General features: G+C 41.1%; 1 protein-coding gene across 1 annotated transcript; it reads right to left on the reverse strand.

Annotated features, from left to right (window-relative positions):
* Nucleotides 1–382: 382 nt before the first annotated feature.
* On the reverse strand, nucleotides 383–27,668 carry LOC139727487 (protein LTV1 homolog). The gene is made up of 10 exons (XM_071638463.1): nucleotides 27,579–27,668; nucleotides 23,138–23,284; nucleotides 19,553–19,723; nucleotides 18,809–18,902; nucleotides 18,147–18,273; nucleotides 6,101–6,365; nucleotides 3,176–3,303; nucleotides 2,227–2,455; nucleotides 1,314–1,547; nucleotides 383–496 (listed from the first exon to the last, which is right to left on the reverse strand). The coding sequence occupies exons 1-10, from the start codon at nucleotides 27,579–27,581 to the stop codon at nucleotides 383–385; spliced, it is 1,512 nt and encodes a 503-aa protein (XP_071494564.1). The 5' UTR covers nucleotides 27,582–27,668.
* Nucleotides 27,669–27,868: the final 200 nt, after the last annotated feature.

Genomic DNA, 27,868 nt, shown 5'->3' on the forward strand with positions numbered 1-27,868 from the left:
TTTCCTCCTGCTATGTCTGGCCAGGATGAAAGAAGTACCCCCAAGCTGATTTGAACGGATAATTCATTTTTCTTTGTTCTACACGACAGCTATCAAAGGAAGCAATGAATGCTTTAAGAGAGCAGCCACCGGAGCGACAGGTTTAAAGTCCCCTCCAACAAACTTGACATTAAGGATGAAGTTGCTTGTCTGCGTGCACAACCACTGCAGGCAGAGGGCTTTAACCAGGAACAGTGTCATTCATAAGCCATGATCTCATCCACAGGGCGGTCTGTGTCTCTCTTGGTTTGGCTGATATCACTGATGGCGAAGCGCTGTCAAAACCACCGTCGATGCAAGTTCTTCAAGGCAGGGTGGGGCAACAGTTGATTCAACCCTCCTGCTATAAAATCTTGACACCTTGCAAGTTCTGTCGCACGTTCTGCATGACCTTCTCCTGCCGCTGCTCCTCGTCCTTGAAAACTTTCTTGTTGGCCTTCTTCTCCACCCGCCTCTCCTGTTGGCATGGCAACAACACCCCAATGTTAAAATTCTGCATCATAATCAACAGCCACATCAGACAAAGCTCAAGCTCACGTGTCATTCTCACTGCAACTTCAAACCCTATGGGATAATTATTAACTATGTGATGGAAACAAAGCACGATGCTCTCGTTTTGAAAGAAAACAATAAGAACAACATCTTGAAACATCAATAACAAAAAAGGAAGCATGAAATCAAACTACCATGACATCCGTCATATCTACAAAGCAATGTGAAGGTGTTCCTTGAAAGAACAAGAGGCAGATGATCAAGTGGCAAAAAAATAAATAATGATCCGAATGTATACATGACGTATACATGTGATGGAAACAAGGCACGATGCACTCAGTTTGAAATAATGCAATAAGAACAACAATCTTTCTTGAAACATCAACAACAAAAAAGGAAACATGAAATCAAAATTCCATGACATCCGTCATATCTACAAAACAATGCGAAGGTGTTCCTTGAAAGAATAAGAGGCAGATGATCAAGTGGCAAAAAATAAATAATGATCAGAATGTATACATGAAGACAAAGTTGATTAATAACTAGAAATCATTAAGTATTAATTGTTTTTCATAAGACATTTTATTTTGTTTTGTTTGATTGTTGACAGGGGTAGGGGAGGAACAAAAAGTTGATTTGTTTTATCTGCAAGAATTAAAGTCTAACAATAATATCAACCAGAACTTCAGAAAAGTCATGGTCAATGTAGTGCTGATGAGAATGGAGACAACCGATGAACACGTGGGCATATCCTTTGCATCAGGGCTTTAATCGTAGCATACCTTTCTTGCAAGCTTCACAGCCTGCTTGCGTTCCCTCTTCTCTTCCGCTGACTCCTTCACACCTTTCTTCCTATTCGTTGGCACAGTTGCCATTGGAGGGAGCCGCATCTGCTCCAGTTCCTCGCGTTCTTGCTGTCTCCTCGTTGGACCAGGAGAGGGCAGCACATGGAGAGGCATGCCTGTTTTCTGGGACAGCTTGATCTGGGATCCATCCAACTCGCCCGTTGAAGATGACTACTCAGATAGGATGATGAGAATGGAAAATTAAACCATTAGACCTGTTAATGCACATGCATTTCTTTAATTTTCCAGCGAGAGTATTTTGGGGACTGTCACAGAAACAGAGCGATGATGAAAATACCAATGAAAAAATTGTCACAATAATATTCATAATCACAGTAATTACTATATCACTATCATCATTGTCATTATCATTATTATTGGCTTCAGTCCACATAGATATACATGTAACATACAATCAGGAATCAGTACCACAGTCAGTACTTAGTTCATGGTTATCAAAAGACCTAGTAACATGGGGAGACTGTGATATGGGAAGGTTGGCCCGACTCGGATACATGTATAATGTGGGATCTCTGTAACAAAGTGTACAGCTTTGTATGCAGCACACACGCAGCCAAAGAATCTAAAGAATCTTGCCTGGAGTTTTGACCTTCATAAATCAAGGTCTGCTTTGGTGTACATTTATTCCTGCAGGCGTGGTTTTTTAATGTAACCTCATGGGCAGCATACGAAGATCGATTGAGTCTGGCCAAACCTCTCTCACCACGCTACTGGGGACTTTCATACTTTTTTTTTTGGGGGGGGGGGGGGGGGGGAGGGGGAGTGCTCAAGAAGTGACCTTTCACCTCTGGCCACCACTGAGTTCCTGTTTCTTGGATACCTCCCTCACCTTTTCCTTTTTCCTCCTATCATGGCTTGGCTCCTTTATGGTCACTGGGTGGTTGTAGAGCGTTGAATACGTGCTGAGAATTGATTCACAGTCCCATTTCTCTGTTCTCTCCTCAACGTACATCTTGATTTTTTCTTCCTTCTCCTCCTCATCATCTTCATTATCTTCATTGCTTTCATCCTCATTAGCTTGATGAGAAGGCCTTTTAGTGGGTATATCGTTCATAGTTCTGGAATATGGATTAACAAACAAAAAAGTCAAAGGCTGAATGATGATGTTCTTTGCAATGTACATCAGATGAATACACAAGGATTTAAATATAGCAATGGCAATTATAAAAGTTGATCTAAAAATCCGAATAAGCTGTTATTTCATGAGGGTTTAATTTTCGCAAATTTCTTGAGTCACTATTGGACTGTGAATCCAAACGACATACAAAAATGTCACCATGCGCAAGGAAACCAGTGCATCTCCGTACAATACGTGTAGCTTCACTGTAAATTTGTGAAAACAACATCTTACAAAAACATCTGTACGTGAAAATAATGGCATATACAGTATATTGTTTCTCAGACACGAGAATGCAGGGAGAAAAACAACATGTGCACAATGCATAATCTCTATCTCATTACCGGACATTCATATTTCATCCTCTGATAATAATAAAAAAAGAATTATGCATGCTAACACAGGCTAATTACAGAAATTAATGTGAGACAAATGCAAATGGAACAAAAATTGAGCAAACAAAGTATTGTCAGACCACCAAACCGGCAGACAGACAGACAGACAGACACAAACAAGCACACACACACACACACACACACACACACACACATATGCAGGAGTACAGCAGCGCTGGATACAGCAAAGAGAAGAATGAAGCCAATCGGTGGTTTGTGGCGAAGTTCCAGTGAGGAGGAGTTTGTAAAGACCATGCAGCCCTTACGTAATTTTGGTCTGGGCCTCAAATTCATCCATGACCTGTTGCAGGACCAGGCTCTGGTCGGTCACATGACCTTCAATCTCCTCCTGGTCCAGGGCACCGATCTCCATGTCGTCATAATCCTCATACAGCTGTGAGGGAAAACAGAAAGCAGTACACAATGCCACGAGGTTGGATGTCATTTTCTTTGATCAGTCAAGCTCTTCCAAGAAGTTTTTATTAATTTATAGGATGAGTACCTGTTTTGAAGAATTGTTTTTCATTGACATGTTAAAATGTTTGTCTAAAAATTGTTTAAAATGCCCCGAGAAAAGATCCCTGATTTACACAGTAAAAAAATAACCTCCAAAAGGGCCACACATCCCATATATATTCTTCAATCACACATAACACCAAGTGATATTATTACTTTCACAGCACTTATATAATCACAAGAAATACAGTCTTCATAAACGCTGATTCCTGTTACCATGGTACAGGATACGACAAACACTGCACAATGATGCAATGAAATAAACAAGAATGTGCACAAAAAAAAAATAATAATAATTACAGCCATCAGATAAAGGTCATAATATGACATATTTGACATATTTTGACATATCATGTGACAAAATTGGGCAAAATGTTTGAACAGACAAACTTTTGCCCTAAGTAGAGAGAGTGGAGTGATTCTAGACCCAAACACTGACTGTGTTGGTCTCACTAGGGATTGAACCAAAGGACCTTGTGTTTGTGAGGTATTCACACAGCCAACTTGCCACACTAAATTAAGTGACCTACAATTTATCACAGCAGCGTATGCCATACGTGTATTATTTACCACAATTTGTTTTTTCTTTGTCATAAAATCTACATCACAGAAACGTTTACAATTCCCCCACGAACTTAGTCGTACTGCATTTCTAGCATAAGCATTTCTGTATTAAAGTTACACGGCTCTGAACAAAAAAAAAGAGAATATTTTCCAAAAGCACTCATTCATTGAGGTCTATTAACTCTTTACAACTGTATGTGCCACGTTCGCACGTCCGACTCAGTTGACGGCGTGCCAACTTCGCATATTCTGCTCAACAAACAAAGCCGCCAAGACCGATCGATAAACCGCTAATTGCTGCTAATCCCACGACACAATGGAAGTGTTTCTTGTTCTTTTGTTCCTCTCGTATACGACTTGCATTCTATGTGGTGGTCGACTATCAAGCGATGTTCCCAACTAGATTTGCTCGTACATTCTAAGTTTCTCTCATGGTTTAATGTGCAAAAGTCATGCCTTTACAGTAATGTAGCAACTGGTCATTCAAAAGAAAAATTGAAAATAGATTCGTCATACAAGTTATATCGTAACAAAGCTTGGCATTCTTCTTTGACTTAGCCTACTATTATACCCATATTAACAGACATTTATAGAAGTTATACAAATCAGAAAAAACAGAATTCTTTCTCAAAGCATGACTACCTTCGTGTCTCAGAATAACGTGGCACACAGGGGGTTTCCACCATGGCACATAAAGAGTAAACCCTAAAAGGGCCGGGGGGGATTGGACGTTTCGCACTATAATTTTGTAACACGAGAAGGCCTTGTCGCAAGGCTTCTTGACTTTGTCTGTTCAAGTCTCGCGCAACTTTTGAGATCAAATTTGCAACGTCCGCGCTACTTTTGCAAAGCCACGCCCATTTTTGTAACGGAATGTCGCCCCAAAACGGGCACAATTTTGTGATTTTTTTGTACATTTCCTATAAAACAGTGCTCTGTCGTGAAAGTCATAAAAACCTGATTATTTTCAAAATTAATAATTTCATTGATTAATTTTTTGCTAATTATGGTAGAAAAGTGGTCAGTGACAATTTCCAATAAAAAGATTTAAAAAGAAGTTGAAAAACATGGAAATACATAAGAAATTCTGAAAACAATAAAATACATAAGACATTCTGAAAACAATAAAATACATAAGAATTGAAATGAGCTTTGGAAGTTTTTGTGATGTACAATTGTTGAATATGCTAAAACAGATTTACAGATCAAAAATTAGACTCTCAATGCTTTTAATTAGGCTAAAATATGATCTTGAGCTTAATTTGCATAATCAATTAATTAAAATTAGAAATTGATTGTTTCAAAAAAAATGTATGACACAATCTTGTAGATTATGACGTGGGTCTCACTCATGCAAAATTTCATCGCGATCGCACCACCGATGGCCGAGATTCCATCCCCACCACCCCCCAGTCTAAACATAGCCAAAAAAGCCCGGCCCTTTTAAAGGGTTATTTGTGACCCTGCACCTCAAAACAAACAAAAAGTCGCCAGACATGAACTTTTAGTTAAGACCATATTCTGAAAGAGCAGATTTTAAGCTTTAAAATGATGTATAAGTCAAATCAAATGGACTCTCCTAACCTATCTAAATATTGGAAAGAAAGCACAAACTTAGGAAAAGTGTGAACTGAGAAAAGAGGCTGTGAAGTACAACGTCTATTCAAGCGCTTAATCTTTACCAAACCGTGCTGGCCGTGGAATGAATGCATTATCCTTTCAAAAGTTATTATAGTTGAAAGTGAAGAGTGTGGACAAGGTTTTTCAGAAATGAAAAAGGGATTCTGAGGACACACCTAATCACACTATTGTACCAAAAATGTTCGAGATAAACTGCTAGAAAACACACTTTCCTGCCCGTTTTATGATACCAAATTTTAGCATAATGTAAAGGAAGACCCGCTCTTTCAGAAAATATGAAAAAGTCAAGTTCGGCTAGGTTGACACATTTCACTTATTTTCAATCCTCACGCAAAATCAGTGTGTGCGACTTTATGTTCGTTTTGAGGTGCACGGTCACATTTAAAGGAATAATGTGGCACACTGGGGGTTTACACCATGGCACACAAAGAGTGAATGCATTAAACAGCAGGGTCAACTAACGTTCTTACCTTTTCAAACCTGTCATCCAGGAGAGTCAGGCCGTCGTTTCTTCTCATGACGGACGATGTCATAGAGTAGCTGGTGAATCTAGATTTTGTTTCCTCTGAGGAATACGACCTCTGGCCATCATCCAGATCGTCGCTGTCATAGTTTTCATCATCGCTACCATCTTCATCGTCTTCTTTACCGCTTTCACTCTCATCGTCATCTTCTTCATCATAGTCATCGTCAACAAAGTCCTCTCCCAGCCACGTTGATGAAGTCTTTTGCCCCCTATAGGTTAATCATTACCAAAATATTCTTAAGTTTGCCTCTTATCATACAACGCACATGTGCACGTCTGAGGTGATTATCACACCAAGCAGTCTTTAAATCACATATTACCTGCATCTACTCTAACACTCGTACAAACTGCAGTTCATGGTAGTAATATCTTTTTTCTTTTTCAAAATCTTCCTCTTCTCTGACGTTCACATATTGACCACACACCGATACACCGCCTCCTGTAACAAAAATGTATTACGGATGCACATCGTTGCTATTGTGAGCAGTTGATTTATACTTTACTTCTTCAAAACAGATAATACTTCCATGTATCTCTCATCCTGCCCCTCTGCATCTCATTCATGAATTTTACCATGCTCTTAACTGCCTCACAAGTCCCGATTCATGAATTATCCTCAAAAAATTTTGTGCTGTGTATAAAGCAGGAAGTCAAGGATATCTTTCATTAGCACTTCAATCATGTGAATAACAAAGATTCATAATTCACAGAAGCAAGGTTTGTGAAAAAAACCAACTTAATTAAACGATGAAGAATGAAATCAGAATAAACAATATTCTATAGAAGTGAACTATTTTCTCTTTCTTATCAGAGGAGAGTTTCCCTCTAGAGAGTAAACAAGGAAATGATCTTCCAGACACAATTTTTGTTCAGTTGGCACATCAACTATGCACTCATGAATACTTGCAGTGTTCCATACAGTATGCCAATGAAGCTCTAGCCGCTGGGACTACAAGTAGAAACAGTATTTTGTGTCCTTTCACAAAACTATATGTAGGAGCCGTTCCATGCATTTGTTTCATTTGCGCCATCTAGTGTTGAACATAGGAAAAGTCACATGTATGTTGGTTGTTAGGGAGAGAGGAGAGGTGAGGCGCCAGGGTAAGAAAAGAGCTTCAGAGGTGAAGTGAAGACTGCTGTTAGAGATAGGCAGGAAAAGGGTCATGAAGAGCAGAAGGTAGAGAACCAGAGGTAGGGGTGGAAACCTACAAGTTTCCTTTAACCTCTCATTGCTTACGTTGTTTTCTTTGCTCATATTGTGTGATATTTGCCACTTGGTTTGGATCAAAATAAAAGGAAGGGAATTGTTCATTTGACCGCCAGATGAGATCCAAATCTGTGATTACTATCACTGCGTGTGTCGCATGTGAGTACGACAATCAACGGTGTGGTGCACGATGAACAGTGTGTTGGTGCGCAGTACAGCTATTAGGAGGTTTAGGATGCTGTTACATAGCACGGAAGAAACATCGATGTCAGTATATGGGAGCGTGTAAGGTGCCTGTAGGCGTGTGGCTGTTTAGTACGGCGAATACCCCCCTACCGTCTGTGACTGTGTGTACGTGAAACGTCGAGAGTGAAAGGAACAGCTGAAAGGAAGGATGAACATGTGTATTTAATGGTGGACAACATACACAAAGTCACAAGATCACACATAGGACCTCGGCGCGTACATTCTTAGTTAAAGGAAACTTTGGTTAGCTGTTCAGCTGCACAGTTCATGACTCGATGAGTTAAAGGGACAGGTCTAGCAGTAGCAGTTATTACGATTTTGAGTTGGATATTGAGGATCAGAACTGCTAGAAATCTACATTTCAACTCTCAACGAGTCAAGGCATTTATGATGACAGCATAACGTTGGTCACTACCCACCCTCGACGGTCTAACAGAGTAACGTTACATTGAGGCGAGTTCAACTGGAGCCAACACAGAGTCAGATGCAACAAATGGAATGACAATGGCAATGGTTTCAGTGTTTGGATTTGCTAGGTGAACTGCGAGTGTGACTGTGAGTACTTGTACAGGCACTAACAACGTTGGAATACAGTGCAGTGTACATTTTGCCCTGCTGGATAAAGGCAGGCATACGTCTTGTGAAATATTATCGTACTCTATAGAATTAGGTACAGGTACAGCCCTACATACACATGGTAGAACCTACCTAATAAGATGAGTTCATAAAAGATGAAATAAGCAGTAGAAAACATATTGAGTGAACAAAGCATTCTGTCCAGAGACTGAAATGTGGGACCAAGTCTATGACTCTAAAAGTCTAATGTCAATGATACCAAGGAGAAGGATATGAGACAGGACTTATGTCTGGATATGGTATTTTGGATCTACTATCTGGTATTTGACTACAAGACCCAAGAACTGTACACTCTAGTCAGATGTAGACCTACAGCATATTGTGGAATGGATTGCACATCAACAACAATAGAACCTAAATGAACAAATGAGAAAGATGATTAGAGAAATGCAAACCAAGGCACATAAATATGGAACAGAATTAGCCTTGAAAGAGGATCGTAGTCATAGAGGCAAGGCTGCGCAATGAGGAACAGCTACTGGGTTGCACAGGAAGTAGGTAGAAGACAGGATCAGACTTCAAACAAATAGGAAGGAGGAGGACCATCTATGATATAAAGCAAGATCAGAAGAAGGTTCTACCAGTAGTTGTGAAAGTAAATTGAGAACTTTGCAATACAGATGGGAGAGGTAGCAGATGAAGGATAAGCATCTCGCACATCAGGTCCACATTCAGAGGCAGGATCACTAGTAAATAGTAGGAAGGACGTGAGAGGCTCTCTCGTCTAGAACCTATTTGATCTTCACACACTGGTAAGCTTTGTTGGAGATACACAAATGGAGGAACCAATTCCAAGTTCGAAGTTATTAGATGGTTCACTGCAACCAAGTGTTGTTCTGCAGAGCATGGATCCATGGATGCCAGTAGATTCAGATTTCCCTGGGACAAATTTAGAGACTGAGGAGTCACACGGAGCAATGCCGCCCCCAACGAAGTGTGATGAGGTACATGCTATGGATAGTGTGTCACAAGCATCAGGTAATTCAAAGACCAGCGTGACCAGTGTGCTCATGGAGGCTGCTGGGAGGAAGGCAGAACTGATGGTGAAGTTGGAAGGATTGAAGAGGAGACAGGCCCTCGAAAGGGAGGAACAAGAACTGCTAAGGAGAAAGGAACAAATGGAAGTTGAAATAGAACTTGCTGCAGCTACTGCAAAGGCAGACGCCATGAAGCAGTTTGAAGGACCATTCCCTCGAGCCTTCAATCCCATTCCAGCAACACCAGTGCAAGTTCATAGCCAGACACCAAGCCCAATCACAGGCAGTCCTGCAGAAGGAGATTCAAGAGCAGATGTAAATGCGGCCAGTCACTTGACAGAGGTACAGATGCAGCAAAATCAACTCACACAGCTTCTGTTGGAGTGTCATATGAAGTCATCGTTACCACAGAGGAATGTGCAACCCTTTGATGGAAATCCCATGTATTTCCACAGTTTCATGAGGGCATTTGAACATGTGATTGAATCCAAGACTACCGATAACTCAGACAGGCTGTACTTCTTGGAACAGTACACAAGAGGTGAGGCTAATGAAGTTGTGAGGAGCTGTATGTATGGTGACAACCATCAGCAGGCTTTCATCAAGGCAAAGGCATTGTTGAGGAAGAAGTTTGGTAATAAGCATCAGGTCCTCGACAGAATGATGAAGAAAGCTGAAGCTTGGCCAAACGTGAAGAATGAGGATGCTGAAGGATTACAGAGCTACACACTATTTGTGACCGAGCTGAGCAATTTGGCCAAGGACTTGCAGCTTGAACAAGAAATCAATCACACACAGCACATTAAGATGGTGATATCTAAGCTGCCATTCAAGCTTCGAGACAAATGGAGGTACACTGTCGACACCATACAGGAAGTACATGAAGAACCCCTGACATTTGCTGATGTGGTGCGTTTCGTGAGTAGGCAATCACGAATTGTAAACAACCCATTGTATGGTGATATAACAGGAACACCAAAGTCAGGCGAGGGACGTGCTAACCCATCCAAGGCTACTCCTTCAAAACCAAGGCAGAGTTTCAGCACTGTTCTAAAGAATGATGAAAGGAAGAAGTGCTTGTATTGTAACAAGGACAATCATCACCTGACAGACTGCCGAATTTTCACCAAGAAGCCCCATGATCAGAAGGTGCAATTTTGTCGCATGAAGGGTTTATGCTTTGCTTGTCTCCGAGGATCTCATTTCTCCAAGGACTGTAAAGAAAGGTTGAAATGTGAGCTGTGTCAGAATAATCACCCTACAGTGCTACATAGGAATCCTGCACACTCAGATGAGAGGAAGTCTGAAGCTCAGAGCCAGGTAGAGAATGCTGAATCTGAAACAACTCAAAGGAAAGAAAGGGAATCTGACACTGGAGTGCAGTCAACAAGGAATGGAGAAGGAACACGAGTTGTGGAGAACCATACTTGCTCGATGACGAATCGTGGAGTAACAATGGATGCACAGCCAGCCATTATTCCTGTGGTGGTGCGATCAAGGGCAACTGGCAGAGAAGTAAACACATATGCCTTCATTGACAGTGGCAGCAATGGGACATTCTGCACTGAAGCACTGAAGGAAAGGTTGCAGGTTAAAGGAAAGTCAAGGATGATACATCTGCAAACCATGACTGATGAGAAGGTGGTACGAACACACGTATTACATGATCTGGAAATATGCAACATCAACGGGAAAGATGACTTTTCCCTTCCCGAGGTCTATACTAGGGCATCTATACCCGTATCCAAGGACGATATCCCGAGAAAGGTCGATTTGGAGAAGTGGTCGTATCTACAGGAAGTAGAAATGCCAGAGATAGACGCTGAAGTGGACATATTGATAGGAAACAATGTGCCAAAGGCATTTGAGCCCTTGCGAGTCATCAGCAGCCAAGATGGTGGGCCATTCGCGTGTCAATCAAGATTAGTATGGATGGTGTATGGATGTCAGAGGCATGACAATAGGAAGCGACAGTGGATCACCTCGCATAGAGCTCAGGTTAAAGGCTTGGATGACATTCAAGAGAAGTTGAGCAGTCTATACAACACAGATTTTACAGAGCTGCTGTCGAATGACAAGGAGGAGATTTCCGTAGAGGACGAGAAATTTCTGAGAGATGTAGGAAAGACGATCAGGCTTCGTGATCAGCACTATGAGATAGGACTCCCATTCAGAAGGGAGATAGACTTGCCAAATAACAGGCCTCTCGCCGAACAGAGACTTGAACATCTGAAAAGGAAGTTCCAAAGACAGCCTGATTTCCATCAGAAATACAAGGAGTGCATGGAGACAACAATTCAGAGCAGATACGCTGAAAAGATAGGAGAGCAGGAGTTGACAGGGACAAAGGGAAAAGTCTGGTACCTGCCACATCACGGAGTCCTGCACCCACAGAAAGGCAAACTGAGGGTAGTGTACGACTGCTCAGCGCAATATCATGGAGCGTCCCTAAACCACGAACTCCTAAAGGGGCCGGATTTGACCAACAGTCTATTCGGAGTGCTGACAAGATTCAGACTGGGAGAGGTAGCCATCATGGCTGACATAGAGGCAATGTTTTCTCAGGTCCTAGTGCCCAGGGTAGATAGAGATTTCCTGAGATTTTTGTGGTGGAAGGATGGGGACTTTCAACAGCCGCTGATCGAGTATCGTATGTGCGTACATGTGTTTGGCGCTATTTCTTCTCCATCATGCGCAAACTACGCATTGCAGAGAACGGCGGATGAGCATGTGAAGTCATCATTTAGGGATGTAGTAGAAATCATTCACCGTAATTTCTACGTCGATGATTGCTTGTATTCTACCGATTCAGTGGAAAAGGCAATTGAGACGACAGAAGAGCTGACAAAGACGTGTCAAAAGGGGGGATTTCACTTAACAAAGTGGAACAGCAACAAGAGAGAAGTCCTGGAGCAGATCCCAGCTGAGGAGAGAGCGAAGGTTGTCAAGGATTTCAATTTTGAGGAAGGAGGAATGCCAACCGAGAGAGCACTTGGCATGTTATGGCACACAGAAGATGATGCTTTTGGATTCAAAATCCAGATGAAAGAACGACCACCTACTAGAAGAGGAATTCTCTCCACAGTTTGTGCTCTGTTTGACCCCATTGGATGTGTGTCTCCAGTCACATTGCAAGCAAAGCAGCTTCTACAGACATTGTGTCGGCTGGGACTAGGGTGGGATGAACCTATCCCATCAGAGTTGCTGAGGAAATGGCAAACATGGCAACGGGAACTCCCACATCTGTCAGAATTCAAGATGCCTAGATGTCTAATGCCGGGGCCTTTCAGGGCAGCGAAGTCAATCACCCTCCACCACTTTGCCGACGCCAGCGAGAAAGGTTATGGCACTGTATCATACATCAGGACAGTGAACGACCAGGGCGAAGTGAAATGCAGCTTCCTGATGAGCAAGGCAAGAGTAGCCCCTTTGAAGCAGATTTCCATCCCTCGAATGGAGCTAACAGCTGCGACAGTAGCAGTGCGAATCAATCGGCTGGTAAAGGAGGAGCTTGGTGTACATGTACCTGTGGATGACACATATTTTTGGACTGATAGCATGACAGTGCTCAGGTACATCAGAAGTGAGACAGCACGGTTCAAAACTTTTGTGGCAAACAGGATCGCCGTAATTAAAGATGGATCGCGAGTGAACCAATGGCGACATGTCGAATCTGCACTCAATCCAGCTGATCTGTGCTCTAGAGGATGCAGAGTTGCACCATTCCTCAACTTGAAACTGTGGAAGGAAGGTCCAGACTTTCTTCATGCAGATGAAAGCATGTGGCCAGCGCAACCAGAGAACTTGGTCATGGCAAGTACAGACGACCCAGAGCTGAAAAGGAAGATTTTGGCTTGTGATGTTGAATGTGACGAGCCATGCCTGAGGGAGACAAAGAGTACCTTTGTGACAAATGCAAAGGAACGTGATGAAACACTTGACCCTGTTGGAAGGCTGTTGTCTCACTACTCAGACTGGACGAGTATGAGGAAGGCAGTGGCATGGATGCTGAAATTGAAAGAAATGCTGAAAATGAAAAAGAGGGGTCAGAGGGATGACACGGGTGAAGCTACAAAGCTGACTACGAAGGATATGGAAAATGCTGAGGAGGCTATTTTCCGCTACGTCCAAGGGCAAGCATTTGCTCCAGAAATTGCAACACTGAGAGGAGAAGAGTCAAAGGTCAATGGGAAAAGAAATGGAGTAAAGAAGTCAAGCTCCATTTACAAGCTTGATCCTACACTCACAATGGCCTGCTCAGAGTCGGAGGAAGATTGAGTAAGGCAGCCTTGCCTATGGAGGCAAAACACCCATTGATTCTGCCAAAGGGTCACCATGTGTCGGAACTCATCCTGAGAAACATTCATGTGAACTCTGGACATTGTGGGAGGAATTACATTCTCTCCAATTTGCAGCAGAGGTACTACATGCCTGGTGCCAATTCAGCTGTGAGGAAAATGTTGCGAAGATGTGTCATGTGCAGACGACGCAGAGGGCAGCTGATGCAGCAAAAAATGGCAGATCTTCCAAAAGACAGAGTGATGCCAGACAAACCACCGTTTACACATGTTGGTGTGGACTATTTCGGACCAGTGGAGGTGAAGAGGGGACGCAGTATGGTAAAGAGATATGGAGTGATGTTTACTTGCCTTACCATACGTGCTGTACACATTGAAAAGGCAGACTCGTTAGACACAGACTCATGTATTGCTGCCATAAGACGTTTCCAGGCACGCAGAGGAGCGATCAAGGAGATGAGATCTGACAATGGGACCAATTTTGTCGGCGCTGAGAGAGAACTCAGGCAGGCAATCGAGAGCTGGAACTTGGACCAGCTTAATAATGCGCTGTTACAGAGAAACATCCAATGGACCTTCAATCCACCTGGTGGATCTCATCATGGGGGAGTCTGGGAGAGACAGATTAGGACGGTTAGGCAGCTTCTTTTCTCCCTGACGAAGCAGCAAGTCATGAGTGACGAGAGCTTGCAGACGCTATTCTGTGAAGTGGAGAGTATCATCAATAGTCGACCCATCACTAGAGTTTCTGACGACCCAAACGATCTGGAAGCTCTAACACCGAATCATCTGTTGCAGTTGAAGTCTACCCCCCTGCTGCCCCCATCGGTCACTAGGCAGACCGATATCTATGCGAGACGTCGATGGCGACAGGTACAATATATGGCGGACATCTTTTGGAGGAGATGGCTGAAGGAGTACCTGCCGCAACTGCAGGAGAGGCAAAGATGGGTGTGCCGCAACAGAAACATTCAGGTCGGAGATGTTGTGCTCGTCGTCGATGACACGCTACCACGAAACGTTTGGCCGATGGGACGAATTCAGCGAACCATACCTGACAGAGAAGGCCTTGTCCGTCGCGTTGAGGTGAAGACCAAGACTGGTGTTTATCTGCGACCAATCAGCAAGCTGTGTCTCCTTTTAGAGGGAGATTCATGACTGTTTTTGCAGATCTACACATTCGATCGCGATGGAACATTTTGCTGGAATTTCGCGATACTCTCAGTGATCATATGTGTGTAAAATTGGAGATCCGGATACATATACGCAAGTAAAGGTGATCAGATATTGTGATAACAAATTCTGGTTAGTATAGAGTGTGTTTTGACAATGAGTAATTCCTTTTTTGTATTTTTACATGGAACAAAATTTGTGTCGCGAACCGACAGGAATTCACATTGCGTTTCGTCACAAATCAAGTCAACCAGCTGAAGGGGAACTGATCGTAAAGCTTGGTTTGTGATTGGACCGTGAACAATTTTGTGTCAAGCCTGGACGGACTGTGCGAACAGATATTATGATGTGACTTGGACTCCATGGGATTTGATAGAACAAATGAGGAGCCAATTAGTCACATGAACAATTCGTCAGATGCAAGAGTTGAATTTTGTATGCAAGTACAGTTTCGTTACCTGGTATACATCATTATGTGTTTTGATAAAGCATTGATGTGATTTGTATGCGGTAGTTTTTATAATTGTATGATTATGCACAGATGGTATTGTGTAGTCATATATAGTGCATTTTACCATGTGATATGTGATGGATACAGACAAATGCTTAGCAGAATTTGCTTATTTGTTTGGTTGTATTCTCCTTTAACCAGTAATGTAATGAGTAGTATATTGTGTATTCAGCTTATTTTAGAACATTACAAATTCTAAACATGCCAAAAGGGAGACATTCTAAATTTAGGCTTGTTGTTCAAGAGGAAATATTGTCAAATTCAAGATAAGTTATAAGCAAGGGAAGAGATTTTGATTTTTGGCAAAGCATATGTAAAGAAAGATGGTATTGATTTTAGTACAGCTGTATACACAAATAGTGTGTTAAAGGTCAGTATATAGTATGATGTTATATACCCGCATAGGTATACATATGTATGCATTTGAGTTATAAGAAGACATGAGAAACGCATATACATGAAAATGTATCTTATGTGTGTCATGGTGACATATGTCATTTTTATTCAGTGGCAAGCAAATTTTCTTACCACAAGTGCCATATTGTAAAGTAAGTAGCATGAGTTTGCTTTCATTATGTTGTTTCGTTATGTTGTATTTGTATTGGCAATCAGTGGAAAGGTGATACAGGTTTTTTAATGCTGTTTTGTATGTACAATTGTATACCGGTATTCAGGTATACTGCAGTGCAAAGCAACTTCACTCTCTAGGCCAAGAGACCATCCAGAGTGAGTCAGTGAATTAAGATGGCTGTGGCATTCACAAGGCTGTAGATAAAGTAGATTATGTTTGTTAGATCTCAAGAGATTCAATAATTTTGTGCAGAAATGACAGAGAAGGTCAGTGCACTTCTACCACAGTGTTTGGTTACTTACACAGTACACTGATGTTGTTCGGGTTGGGTTATGTTGATACATGGTTTGATGGACAATAGTCATTGAAACACGTTTTATTGTTCATGTTTAACCCACTTTAATTACGTTTTGTTTTGTTGTTCCTTTTTTGTGCAAAAAAATTTGGTGATATACAGTATTGCTCAAAACAGTATTGTTTAGAAATGCAACACTGGAAGGATGCATATTTTTTTTTGAAAGAAATAGGGGTATCTGTAATAAGCATATCAACAGAGTTCATGAGAAATGTATGAATAAGATTTTATATTTTATGTTGATACTTGATATGCATTGGTGCACAGGTATGCAGTATCATCCAGAAGTGGTACAAAACTGTATGTGTGTATGGTTGAATTCCATGCTGTAAATACATTTATGTTTGGATTACATTGTAGATTAAGGGTACAGTGTAGGTCAAATTCAAGCTAATAGATTTGGCAGGTTTAGTTGGTCATTGTACATTTGAAGATGTTATATGTTTCGTTCTGTTTGCTATGCCGGGATGCATACATATTTGACACATTTATGCAAGCTGGGTATAGTATCGAGTGTACAATATGTTTTGTAAACAGCTGGCTTTGGATTTGGCTAAATCTTGAAGTGGTCAACAGTTGTGTTGCAGAAGTATGGGAATACATTTGATGTAGTTTGTTTATGTACATGTTAAAGGTATAAGTGGACTGCAGGTATGATGTATATTTGTTGTATCATGGGTTACAATTAGCAAACTCATGGTTGCAAATAAGGAAGGAACAGAAGAGGCGTGGCAGTTAACGTTTTAGTGTTTATTACAGAACTGTCTGTCTCCAGACATGCACTCATAGATATATATGAACAGTTTCAACAAGTGGATTGTTGGAATGCATGCTGACACTTGAGGCACATGCATACATTAGGCTACACAGAGGTTACATAATGAATGTCAGGGTGTTTAGACACTTTATGAATATGTGATGTTCTTCTGTAAACACAACAATATTCAATTTTGTCCTTGCCATCGTTGCCAGTGAAAGGTGACTATTTCTGCATCAAAGACATGTTTTATAGGCTTACATGTGTAGCACAAGGTTGTATGTGTAAGGGGTTGTTGTAGTTTGATAGTATGTAGCATATTTTCGAGTTAGCGTTGTTTATTGTGGTCAATAGATTGTTGGGTGGCAAGAAGGAACATTAATGTGATTAATGATGGTGGTAGGTTTTGGTAATTTTAAAAGGGGTTACCCTCTTTTGAAAAATAAGGGGCCGGTATGTAGGAGCCGTTCCATGCATTTGTTTCATTTGCGCCATCTAGTGTTGAACATAGGAAAAGTCACATGTATGTTGGTTGTTAGGGAGAGAGGAGAGGTGAGGCGCCAGGGTAAGAAAAGAGCTTCAGAGGTGAAGTGAAGACTGCTGTTAGAGATAGGCAGGAAAAGGGTCATGAAGAGCAGAAGGTAGAGAACCAGAGGTAGGGGTGGAAACCTACAAGTTTCCTTTAACCTCTCATTGCTTACGTTGTTTTCTTTGCTCATATTGTGTGATATTTGCCACTTGGTTTGGATCAAAATAAAAGGAAGGGAATTGTTCATTTGACCGCCAGATGAGATCCAAATCTGTGATTACTATCACTGCGTGTGTCGCATGTGAGTACGACAATCAACGGTGTGGTGCACGATGAACAGTGTGTTGGTGCGCAGTACAGCTATTAGGAGGTTTAGGATGCTGTTACATAGCACGGAAGAAACATCGATGTCAGTATATGGGAGCGTGTAAGGTGCCTGTAGGCGTGTGGCTGTTTAGTACGGCGAATACCCCCCTACCGTCTGTGACTGTGTGTACGTGAAACGTCGAGAGTGAAAGGAACAGCTGAAAGGAAGGATGAACATGTGTATTTAATGGTGGACAACATACACAAAGTCACAAGATCACACATAGGACCTCGGCGCGTACACTATATGTACAGCTTTCACAGTCAAAAAGACACTATTCTACCAAAGTAATACAAACCTCTTGCCATAAAACAACTTCTAGGCAGAGCTACGATTCATTTTGTTTTTTCCATTCCAACCTACCCTTCTCCTTCCTCCTCGCCCTGAGCAAGTACGACAAAGTCGTCCTCCAGTTCATTGTCGGGGTCCTCAAAGTTGAAATCATCATCCATGGCAGCTACGATGTCGGGATCCAAGTCAAGTCGGGGACCTGTGTGTTTAATTCAGATCATCAGATGGTTGAAATCACATCAATGATGATACCCGTGAATATGGTGCCAATATTGGTAAAAATAACAATTATCATAATTATCAGAGAGCCCCCCCCCCCTGCCAAAAAAATTAAATGCATCTTATGTTTCTATACTCTTCAATAGCCATCTAAAAGTGTCATTACGAATACACATGAAATCCTGCCTCACACTTCTACTTGTAGGTTAAAGTGAGGTTAGAACAAGCCATCTTCAAACATATTAATCTTCAAACATATTATAAACATTGTGATTTTGATATCATTTTGTTTGTGTTGTTTGTTTGTTTTAGGGTTTTTTTTAATGGCAATCATCTGTTGGCATTCATTGCAACCCATATGAAGTGAACCATGTATGGGCCTGCATCTTTTAACAGACCCATGACGTAAAGCCCAGATTGCTTTCCTCGAGAGTCGTGACAGCAGCGCTTATGGCGACACTTGGAAACGCCACCACAAAAATGTCTGGTGGAAGGGGTGCATGGATGACACGTACCTGAGATTGGAGCAGCCAGGTTGAGTAGTCCCACATCCTCCTCCTGCTCTGAAGGGAAGACCTCAGCTGGTAACTGAAGCTTCGGCTTCTGCGGCTGAATAACGGTATGAGGCAAATCATAACATCAAGGTCAGCATACTGAATAAGACATTTATTACCCAACATCCTGTGCTATAAACACATCAAACATTTGACATTAATACAAGAGAAATCAATCGGTCGAAAAAAAATAAAATAAAATAAAAAAGACATTCAAATATTGAAGCTAAATCATTACCTACTATACCAGATATTTCACTTGGTATCATGTTTGATCCTGTTGTACAAATTGTAGTTGTACATGTACAAAACCCCACTACAAAAGCAAATAATGTGTTTGTATGTCAAATATGCATTATACTGTCATTGGTTATTTTGAAATACCTGCAACAAGAAAGGAAGTTTAATTATGCAAATGGGTCATATTGTCTGTTTTTATCATGCTGGAAAAATTTAATGAAGTATGCTTTTATAGGTGAAAGAAATGATTTTGAAGAGCATATCTGACCGGAATCCTAGGGCAAGTCAAACTTGTGGAATGCCACCCTTCACAGGAAGACTCTGCAGCAGGGAACTACCACTTAAAGAAAAATCAAAGGGACCTGCGCCAGTTGATGACCTCCACCCCTACCCCTCCTCCCCCCTCCCCCTCCCCCTCCCCCCCCCCCCCCAAAAAAAAGAAAGAATCCACAGCAGCTTACGAACCTGGGACAGGTCCTCCACATCGAAGTGCACAGACTTCTTTTGGGGCTTGGTCTCCGCCACCGGGTGCAGCTCCCAAGCATTCTCTGAGTTGACATCACGGAGATGCTGCATGTAGTCATAGTCGTCTTCGTAGAAAATCCCATACTTCTGCTGCTCCTCAATGTTGCCAACCTAAAAAGATGACAACAATGAAAAGTGAAAATGAGAATGACAATATCTTTTTGTCTTTATACTCTACAGCAAAAGAAAAACATTTGTAGCATGGAACTTCTAAGAACTGGAGCTGACGGCCTTTTTCACAGAGTCTAAAATATTTGTGAATTTCCACTGGCATTCAACGCATTGTACAGACAAACACACTGCATGAACTTTATTTTCCCTAATCTTGACTCCTCACAAAATCTGCAAAAGTTTAACCCTAACTTACCTGGGCTATTTAGCGAGCTTGAATTCCTGGGGGGGGGGGGGGGGGGGCGCCATTATGGCCCCCCCTTCAGATCTCGGCCGTTGATCGCGCGATCGCCGCAAAATTTTGCAGGAAGATAAAGCCGGATGTAGTCTACAAGACTGTTAAGTTACATTTTCAAAAAATTTGCATTTTCTATATTTAATTAATTAATTATGCAAATATATGCAAAAAACGTCATTTTTGTCTGTAATTGGCTTATAAAAGCTTATGGAATGCTGATTTTTGGTGTAAATATTCCTAGTGACATTCCAAACATTTGTGCGTAAAAAAAATTCAGTATCAAAATTAATTTCTTATGTTTTTTATTGTTTTATCAATTTTTTATGTATTTCATTGTTTTTTCAAACTTTTGTTTTTGTGGTTTTTTCAGCAGAATTTGTCATACACATTTTTTGAAGCATGATTATACTAAAATAAATCGATTTCAGTCATTCAAATTAAAAATATGAATCTTTATATGAATTAATTGAAAAAACACAATTTGTATTGACTTTGTACACAAAATCACGTTTTTGAGCAATTTTGGGGTTGACAAAAATTTTTTGAAGGGGCGTGGCTTCGGAACGGTATGCCCGCGTGCGACAAATTTGGTCTCAAAAGTTGCGCGAGACTTGAAAGTAAAAAGTCAGCGAGCGGCGCGTTCAAAAAAATTTGCGCGCTGGAATGGTCGCGGAATTCGTCGAGGGGGGGGGGGGCATTATGGCCCCCCCCCCCCCCCCCCCCAGGTAAGTTAGGGTTAACAAACACAACCACTTTTGGTGTTACATTGTATGGTATACAACTTGTAACCTGGTTTTGCTGCAACACCTCCTACGGGGTAGCCCATAAACAGAGTTACATTCACACATACACTGAAGAAAAAAACAACAAGTTAGTTTTATATGCATGTCTTGATTTTGACTATACATACTCGCGTAATTTGAAACTGTACTTTCCTTCCAAATTGCCTTGAAATACAACTATGCTTTGAAATATGTGACTGTGCACCTCAAAACGAACATAAAGTCGCACACACTGATTTTGCGTGAGGACTGAAAATAAGTGAAATGGGTCAACCTAGCCGAACTTGACTTTTTCGTATTTTCTCAAAGAGTGGGTCTTCTTTTACATTATGCTAAAATTTGGTATCATAAAACGGGCAGGAAAGTGCGTTTTTTTAGCAGTTTATCTCGAACATTTTTGGTAGAATAGTGTGATTAGGCGACTCTTTAGAATCCCTTTTTCATTTCTGAAAACCCTTGTCCACACTCTTCACTTTCAACTCTAATAACTTTTGAAAGGATAGTGCTACTGCTTTGAAAGTTAGCATTAATTATGAACAGAATGTATTAAAGAGGCATGCTTAATTTCACTTTAATCTGATAATCCCTTCATTGTTGTTACTCGGGTGGTTTACTTCCTGTTTTTTGTCCCATTCATCGCACAGCCAGCACGGTTTGGTAAAGATTAAGCGCTTGAATAGACACTATACTTCAGAGTCTCTTTTCTCAGTTCACACTTTTCCTGAGTTTGTGCTTTCTTTCCAATATCTAGATAAGTTAGGAGAGTCCATTTGATTTGAGTTATACATCATTTTAAAGCTTCAAGTCTGCTCTTTCAGAATATGGTCTTAACTAAAAATTCATGTCTGGTGACTTTTTGTTTGTTTTGAGGTGCAGGGTCACATATGTGACCCTGCACCTCAAAACGAACATAAAGTCGCACACACTGATTTTGCGTGAGGACTGAAAATAAGTGAAATGGGTCAACCTAGCCGAACTTGACTTTTTCATATTTTCTGAAAGAGCGGGTCTTCTTTTACATTATGCTAAAATTTGGTATCATAAAACGGGCAGGAAAGTGTGTTTTTTAGCAGTTTATCTGGAACATTTTTGGTAGAATAGTGTGATTAGGTGTGTCTTTAGAATCCCTTTTTCATTTCTGAAAAACCTTGTCCACACTCTTCACTTTCAACTCTAATAACTTTTGAAAGGATAGTGCTACTGCTTTGAAAGTTGGCATTAATTATGGACAGAATATGTTAATGAGGCATGCTTAATTTCAGTTTAATTTGATAATCCCTTCATTGTTGTTACTCGGGTGGTTTACTTCCTGTTTTTTGTCCCATTCATCGCACAGCCAGCGCGGCTTGGTAAAGATTATGCGCTTGAATAGACACTGTACTTCAGAGCCTCTTTTCTCAGTTCACACTTTTCCTGAGTTTGTGCTTTCTTTCCAATATTTAGATAGGTTAGGAGAGTCCATTTGATTTGAGTTATATGTACATCATTTTAAAGCTTCAAGTCTGCTCTTTCAGAATATGGTCTTATCTAAAAATTCATGTCTGGCGACTTTTTGTTTGTTTTGAGGTGCAGGGTCACATATTATGTTTTCTGCTGTAAACAAAATGCTGCACTGATGAATATCTACGAGCCTGCCTCATAAACACTTAGAGGGACTGTACAGTACTGGTTGAGGTGGGGATTCATATTTTGAACATTCCTGTATAAGATAATGAGAAACATCTTATGAAATATGAAAGAGCATGTACTTTTAAGAAGGATTCAACGTTTATTTGATGAACATTGGTTTTCCAATGGCTGAGATATCCAAAAAAGTGATAATAATAAAAGGCGACAGGCCACGCCTTTTATTATTATCACTTTGTTTCACCTTGTTTTTCGATATCTCAGCCATTTTAAAACTGATTTTCATCAAATAAACTTTTGATACCCCTTAGAATTGCATGCTCTTTGGCATCTCATAGAGTGGTTTCTGAATATCTCGCAAAACGTTAAAAGCTAAATCCTCACCTCAACCAGAACTGTACACACCCTTTAAAATCACGAGTCAAAGCATGGACATAATCTCAGTATGCTGCATTGTAGCAAACATCCCGATGAGACCCTTGTCCACTCTATGCTTGAAATAGAGATCATGGGTTCTCTACTGAGAATGGATGCAGCCTATCGAAAACGACAAAGAAAAGTCCCATTTTCCTGAAAAAAAAATACATAAAAAGATAGTTTTCTTCTGCAAATTACCCATGAAGGTTGCCAATACTTTTGATTCATTGATAATATTATCAAGCCATTGCAAAGTGCATGCTGTGCTTATCAATTGTCATAGCATGTTACCTTTGCCTTGTTGGAGCTTTCCACCTCCTGCAGCACAAACTTGGAACTCTCGTCATCAGCTTGGAGTGGATCCCTTTGACTCCTGTGCACCAGATTGAAGCTGACAGCATTCTTTTTGTCAATAAACTTCTTCTTCTTTTTGCTCGGCTGCGCAAGAAAAAAGAAAGAAAGAAAGGGAAACCTGCAATCAATACAGAAAGCAATCAACAGATCTACGATAAGGAGCCTATGCTATGGTCATTGACAGTTAGTGTTGTATGGCATCATCAAATTGAATATCACTTTAATAGAGATAGAACAACATTAACATTGACATGAAGTTTATGACAGAACACATAAAATGAAGGGTTTTGATATCACTGTAGACACTGCGCGAGTCTAACAACATTAGACATACCCATAGATCTAGCGTCTGTCTTCTATCTTCTTCTTCTTCAAAATACTGAACAGTCTAACTGGAACCAAATGAGGAGGAACGCGAAGGGGGAATGTGCAAATTATTGCTCTGTTACTTTATAGCCCTTGTGGTGTGAATCTTGGTAACAGAAAAAAAAAAAAAAATCAGTTGCTTGAAGTTTAAAAGTGTCATTGTTGACTATGCTCTGGTTATATAGTTCGCTGCAAAAAAAAAAAAAAAAAAAATGGTTTCTTGCTGGTCGGCTAGACTTTAAATCCGAACAGAGCATAAATTTACAGTACATTGTGCAATACACTCTGTAAATTAGTGTGACTGTATGCAGGGCTCGACACTAACTTTTTTGTTTGGTGGCCCGATGGGGCCACCAAAATCCTCAATTTCAAATATTTGGTGGCCCGAGAGAAAAATTTGGTGGCCCCGAAAAAAAAACCCAAACAAACATTAAAAGTCCTGTTTTTTTTAATGAGTCAAATATCTAAGTTTTATCCAGTCATAGTAAGAATTGGAAATTGGGCATACATCAACTCATAAATAAACCTCAACAAACTCGCAACACTCACTCTCAGGCACTCATTCAGTCCTTTTCATCCATCCTTTAAACAAATATAACTGCTAATTTCCGGCGCAAAAAGTTACGAATTAATTGACGTACTTTTAAAAAATTTGCCCTTTTTTGAAATTTGGTGGCCCGACTTTCAATTTTGGTGGCCCCGGGCCCTGCTGTATGTATCATGGTAAAATTACGTGACCGGTATTTGATGATGAGAGATGTCTATTCAACTTGGCAGAATTCATATATTACACCTAACAGTTAAAGTTAGGCCTAAATTAAATGTGACCCGCTACAACAAAATGGTCCTAAAGTCGCACACGGTCAAAGCCGTGAAAATCGAGTTTGAAGTCAGAGCATCGAAATGGGTCAAAACTTACGATTTTCTGAATTTGACATATTATTAGAGTCTGACATGTCTTCTATCGTCTGTCGAAATTTTGAAGCAAAATGATGAAAGGAAAGACCAAAAAAATAGCGTTTTTCTGGGCCATGTTTTTTGGCGTTTCAACGAAGCAGAAACTAGTTCGAACATTTGGATTGAGCCCCACAGATAGGCTCCGCCCCTAACAATGACCAGAGTGATCTCATTGGTCAGTTTGCTGCTTGCCGCTAACCGAAGCGTGAAGCTCGCACACTGCCGAGTCGACTGGTGCGTGCTGGCAGGGTGCGCCATGCCCAGCCGCTTCTCCTGGCATCCTGGTCACTGATTGGTCGGTGAGGAGACCACTGACGCTGTGTTTGAATGAGCATTTCGGGGGTTGCTAGGGCTTACCTTCTATTGTCCGGAGGTGAATACTGACTTGCGTGTCCCTTGATCGTGATTGCGTCGCAAGGAGATCTTTTAGGGCGCTTTTCTCGAAACAGTGATTTCCCAGATGTCTCGACATGCTCTCTTTTAAACATCGATATCTCCACAGCCGATTATTTTTATAAGATGTGTTATAGATCTATATATATCAATTTAAAGCAGAAAGATTAGGGAATTGTGTCATACAATTTTCAAATAATCGGCCTCACCCGACTTTAGGATCATTTTGTTGTAGCTGGTCACAAATTTACTCCCATCTCTTGTGCTTATCTAGCTAGGCCTTCGCGATCGCCTTCACATCAGTTTGGATCTTGGATCTTGGATTGGTAGCCTCCGGAACATTCCACTAGGGAATTTTAACTGGAGGTGTGGCTTTGAGTGGTCATTAGTTTTGGTTAACTGGGTTTGTGGTTACTGTAAAAGTGGAAATTTTCGCGGTGTTGAAATTTTCGCGCATTTCGCGCAACCAGAAGCTAGCGCAAAAATAAAAGCACGCGAATATTTTTGCGTGCCATATGTTCCAGTACAGTGTAGTTGACGTCTTGATTCCGCGGAATTAAAAACACGCGAAACTCTTCTTACCCAGCCAAGCGCGAAAAATTAGTCGCACGAAAATATCCACTTTTACAGTAGTTGGTTGGATAGTTTGCGCTTAAAAGCATCAATTGTGTTTGCACAGACTACAGTAGAAGGGAGGTCGTTCCATTCCCTTACAGTTCTTGGGAAAAATGAATTTGCGTAACTATTACATCAGTTCTTGTATGATTCAACTGGAATTGCCTGTCGTGTCCTCTTAGAATGTTATTGTGTGGGTCTTTGGGTTTATGTATTTACGATGGTCAATGTCCAGGGTCCCACTTAACATTTTGTAGAAGCAGGTTAGTCTATTTGCCCGTCGTCTCTCTTGTAGTGGCGACCAACCAAGGGAGTCTTTAAGCGATGAGACACTTGTATCCTTGCCATAAGTTTCAATCGAAGGCAACCAGTGGCATAGACAGAAAGATCCGTCTGTCCGGAGGACTCTTTTTATATTTTGCCATTAACGCTGTCCTCCGTAGACAGACGGAAGGTTGCAGTGCCCATTGCTGTGTGGATGTTCTTAACCACTGTCTCTACGGAAAATTGGGTGAGGTACCTCACCCTTCTCGATTGCGTCTAATTCACGGCCCTAGGTCGGCAAATTTAAGCTTGTATAGTGAAATTAGCTTTTTGAGAATACATTACACTCACCAGATTAATGAATAATCCAACAATTTAATAGAATTTTCAACGTAAAACACAGCCTGTCGCGTCGTCACGTTCAAACTGCAGAAACATACACTATGAATCTATTAGCCAATCACATGCAAGGTAGTTTCTACGTGTTTGTTTTACTAAAACACGTACCTCGCATGTGATTGGCTTACAGATTCAAAATGGCGACTTACAGCTTGCGAACGGCGATGTTGCGATATCGATAAAATTTCTGCGTTATAACTGAGTTTACGTGAGTATTTCGATTGCACAATTGAGAAATTTATCCCAAATATTGCTGCATAATGTGTCATGTCATGTCAAACTTGTATGAAAGTAAAAAAGCTGTCTGAAATTTGGTTTATCGTAACGTCTGATCTGTGCGCGACTGCTCCACACAGGAGCCGCAATCATTGACTTCGGTCTGTATTCTTGCGGTCGGCTACACGTCACTTCCGGTTGACTGGAGTGAAAACAAACAGCTTGCAAGCGCTAAGCCTGCATAATGCACATACTGCATGCAGTGCATGTGCGACGCGTATAATTTATGTGCAACTCTACGCAGACATATACATGGGGACTGTTTTTCATTATTCATTTTGTCATTTGTGCCATCATTCATGAGATGTACATGCACCATGTCTTGCCAGCAATATTCTAATAATCTGGATCCTGTCGATCGATCGGTCCCGGTATTTTGTCAAGTTGACGGCAGTCGGACTGGACCTGTGCCCGTAATAAATCACGGCAGGACTCTGGATCAACGACCCGACAAAATGGCCAGATGTGCAATTAGAACCTCTTTGAGTAGGCCCTACCCCGATATCTACGCTTACTTAGTACCTCATAGAAACTTCAGGTAGGTCTATAGGCCTAACGTTAGTACTGTAGTAGGCTTAGGGTGCCCTAATTTAGAGTAGGCCTAGGGCCTAATCCTGCCGCCCGCACAGCTACAGTAGTACAGCTTGCGCTAGCGCTATGCTCGCGGGGCGCCCCGGCAGAAAACACGTACAGCGTTACCACTCCAGGCTCACGCGACTGTTTGTTTTCACTCCACCGCTATCCATGACCCCGTGACACGCAAAATACCCGGATGTCCGACCATGAGAATACGGAGGGGATCCGTGAAGCCAGACGCAGATGTTTAGAACTACTATTACTCTACGACAACGCCATTCATCGCCATGATCACCATGGTAAATGTGCACCACGAAATATTCGAAACACAACAGTCATACCCAACGTGAATAATATCATGTGGGACTATTATCTTTCACGCAGCATCATTAGTATTACGATAAACACGTGCGGCGAATGCAAAGAGTGAACCACACTTAAGTATCTTTCTGTTTAGGATTTTACTAGGATGATTCCATCAAGAATCGAAGGAGATGAATTACAAAATATTTTGATTAATAGTTATTCTTACCATGTTGAAGTGATATTTACGTACGAACAGAAACAATCTAAGCAGTTGATCTTGGCCACAGCGCTTACGACAATCGATCGAAATGGTTGACACACGACGTGACAGCGACAGAGAAATATTTGCTAAATGTACAGATAGTATTCATAGTCTTCTATTGAGACAGAATAAAATTTCTGTTATAACTATACTGGGGTAAAAGTACTACTGACCAATTTTCAATTAACTTTGCACATGAAACTATCAATTTAATTTAATTCAATAGAGACCTTAATTTAAAACTGGTAACTGAA

The sequence above is a fragment of the Diadema antillarum genome, unplaced genomic scaffold (assembly GCF_040938485.1).
Source record: "Diadema antillarum isolate AM-2024a unplaced genomic scaffold, OU_Dant_1.0 seq00000133_RagTag, whole genome shotgun sequence".
Classification (NCBI taxonomy): domain Eukaryota; kingdom Metazoa; phylum Echinodermata; class Echinoidea; order Diadematoida; family Diadematidae; genus Diadema; species Diadema antillarum.

What these genes read in the sequence shown, in the direction of transcription:
- LOC139727487 (XM_071638463.1), bottom strand. An exon ending in CCTGGCTGCTCCAATCTCAG is followed by an intron (nt 18,274 to 18,808) that starts GTACGTGTCATC and finishes TTAAACACACAG; the next exon opens with GTCCCCGACTTGACTTGGAT. An exon ending in TGGATGACAGGTTTGAAAAG is followed by an intron (nt 3,304 to 6,100) that starts GTAAGAACGTTA and finishes TTTCCCTCACAG; the next exon opens with CTGTATGAGGATTATGACGA.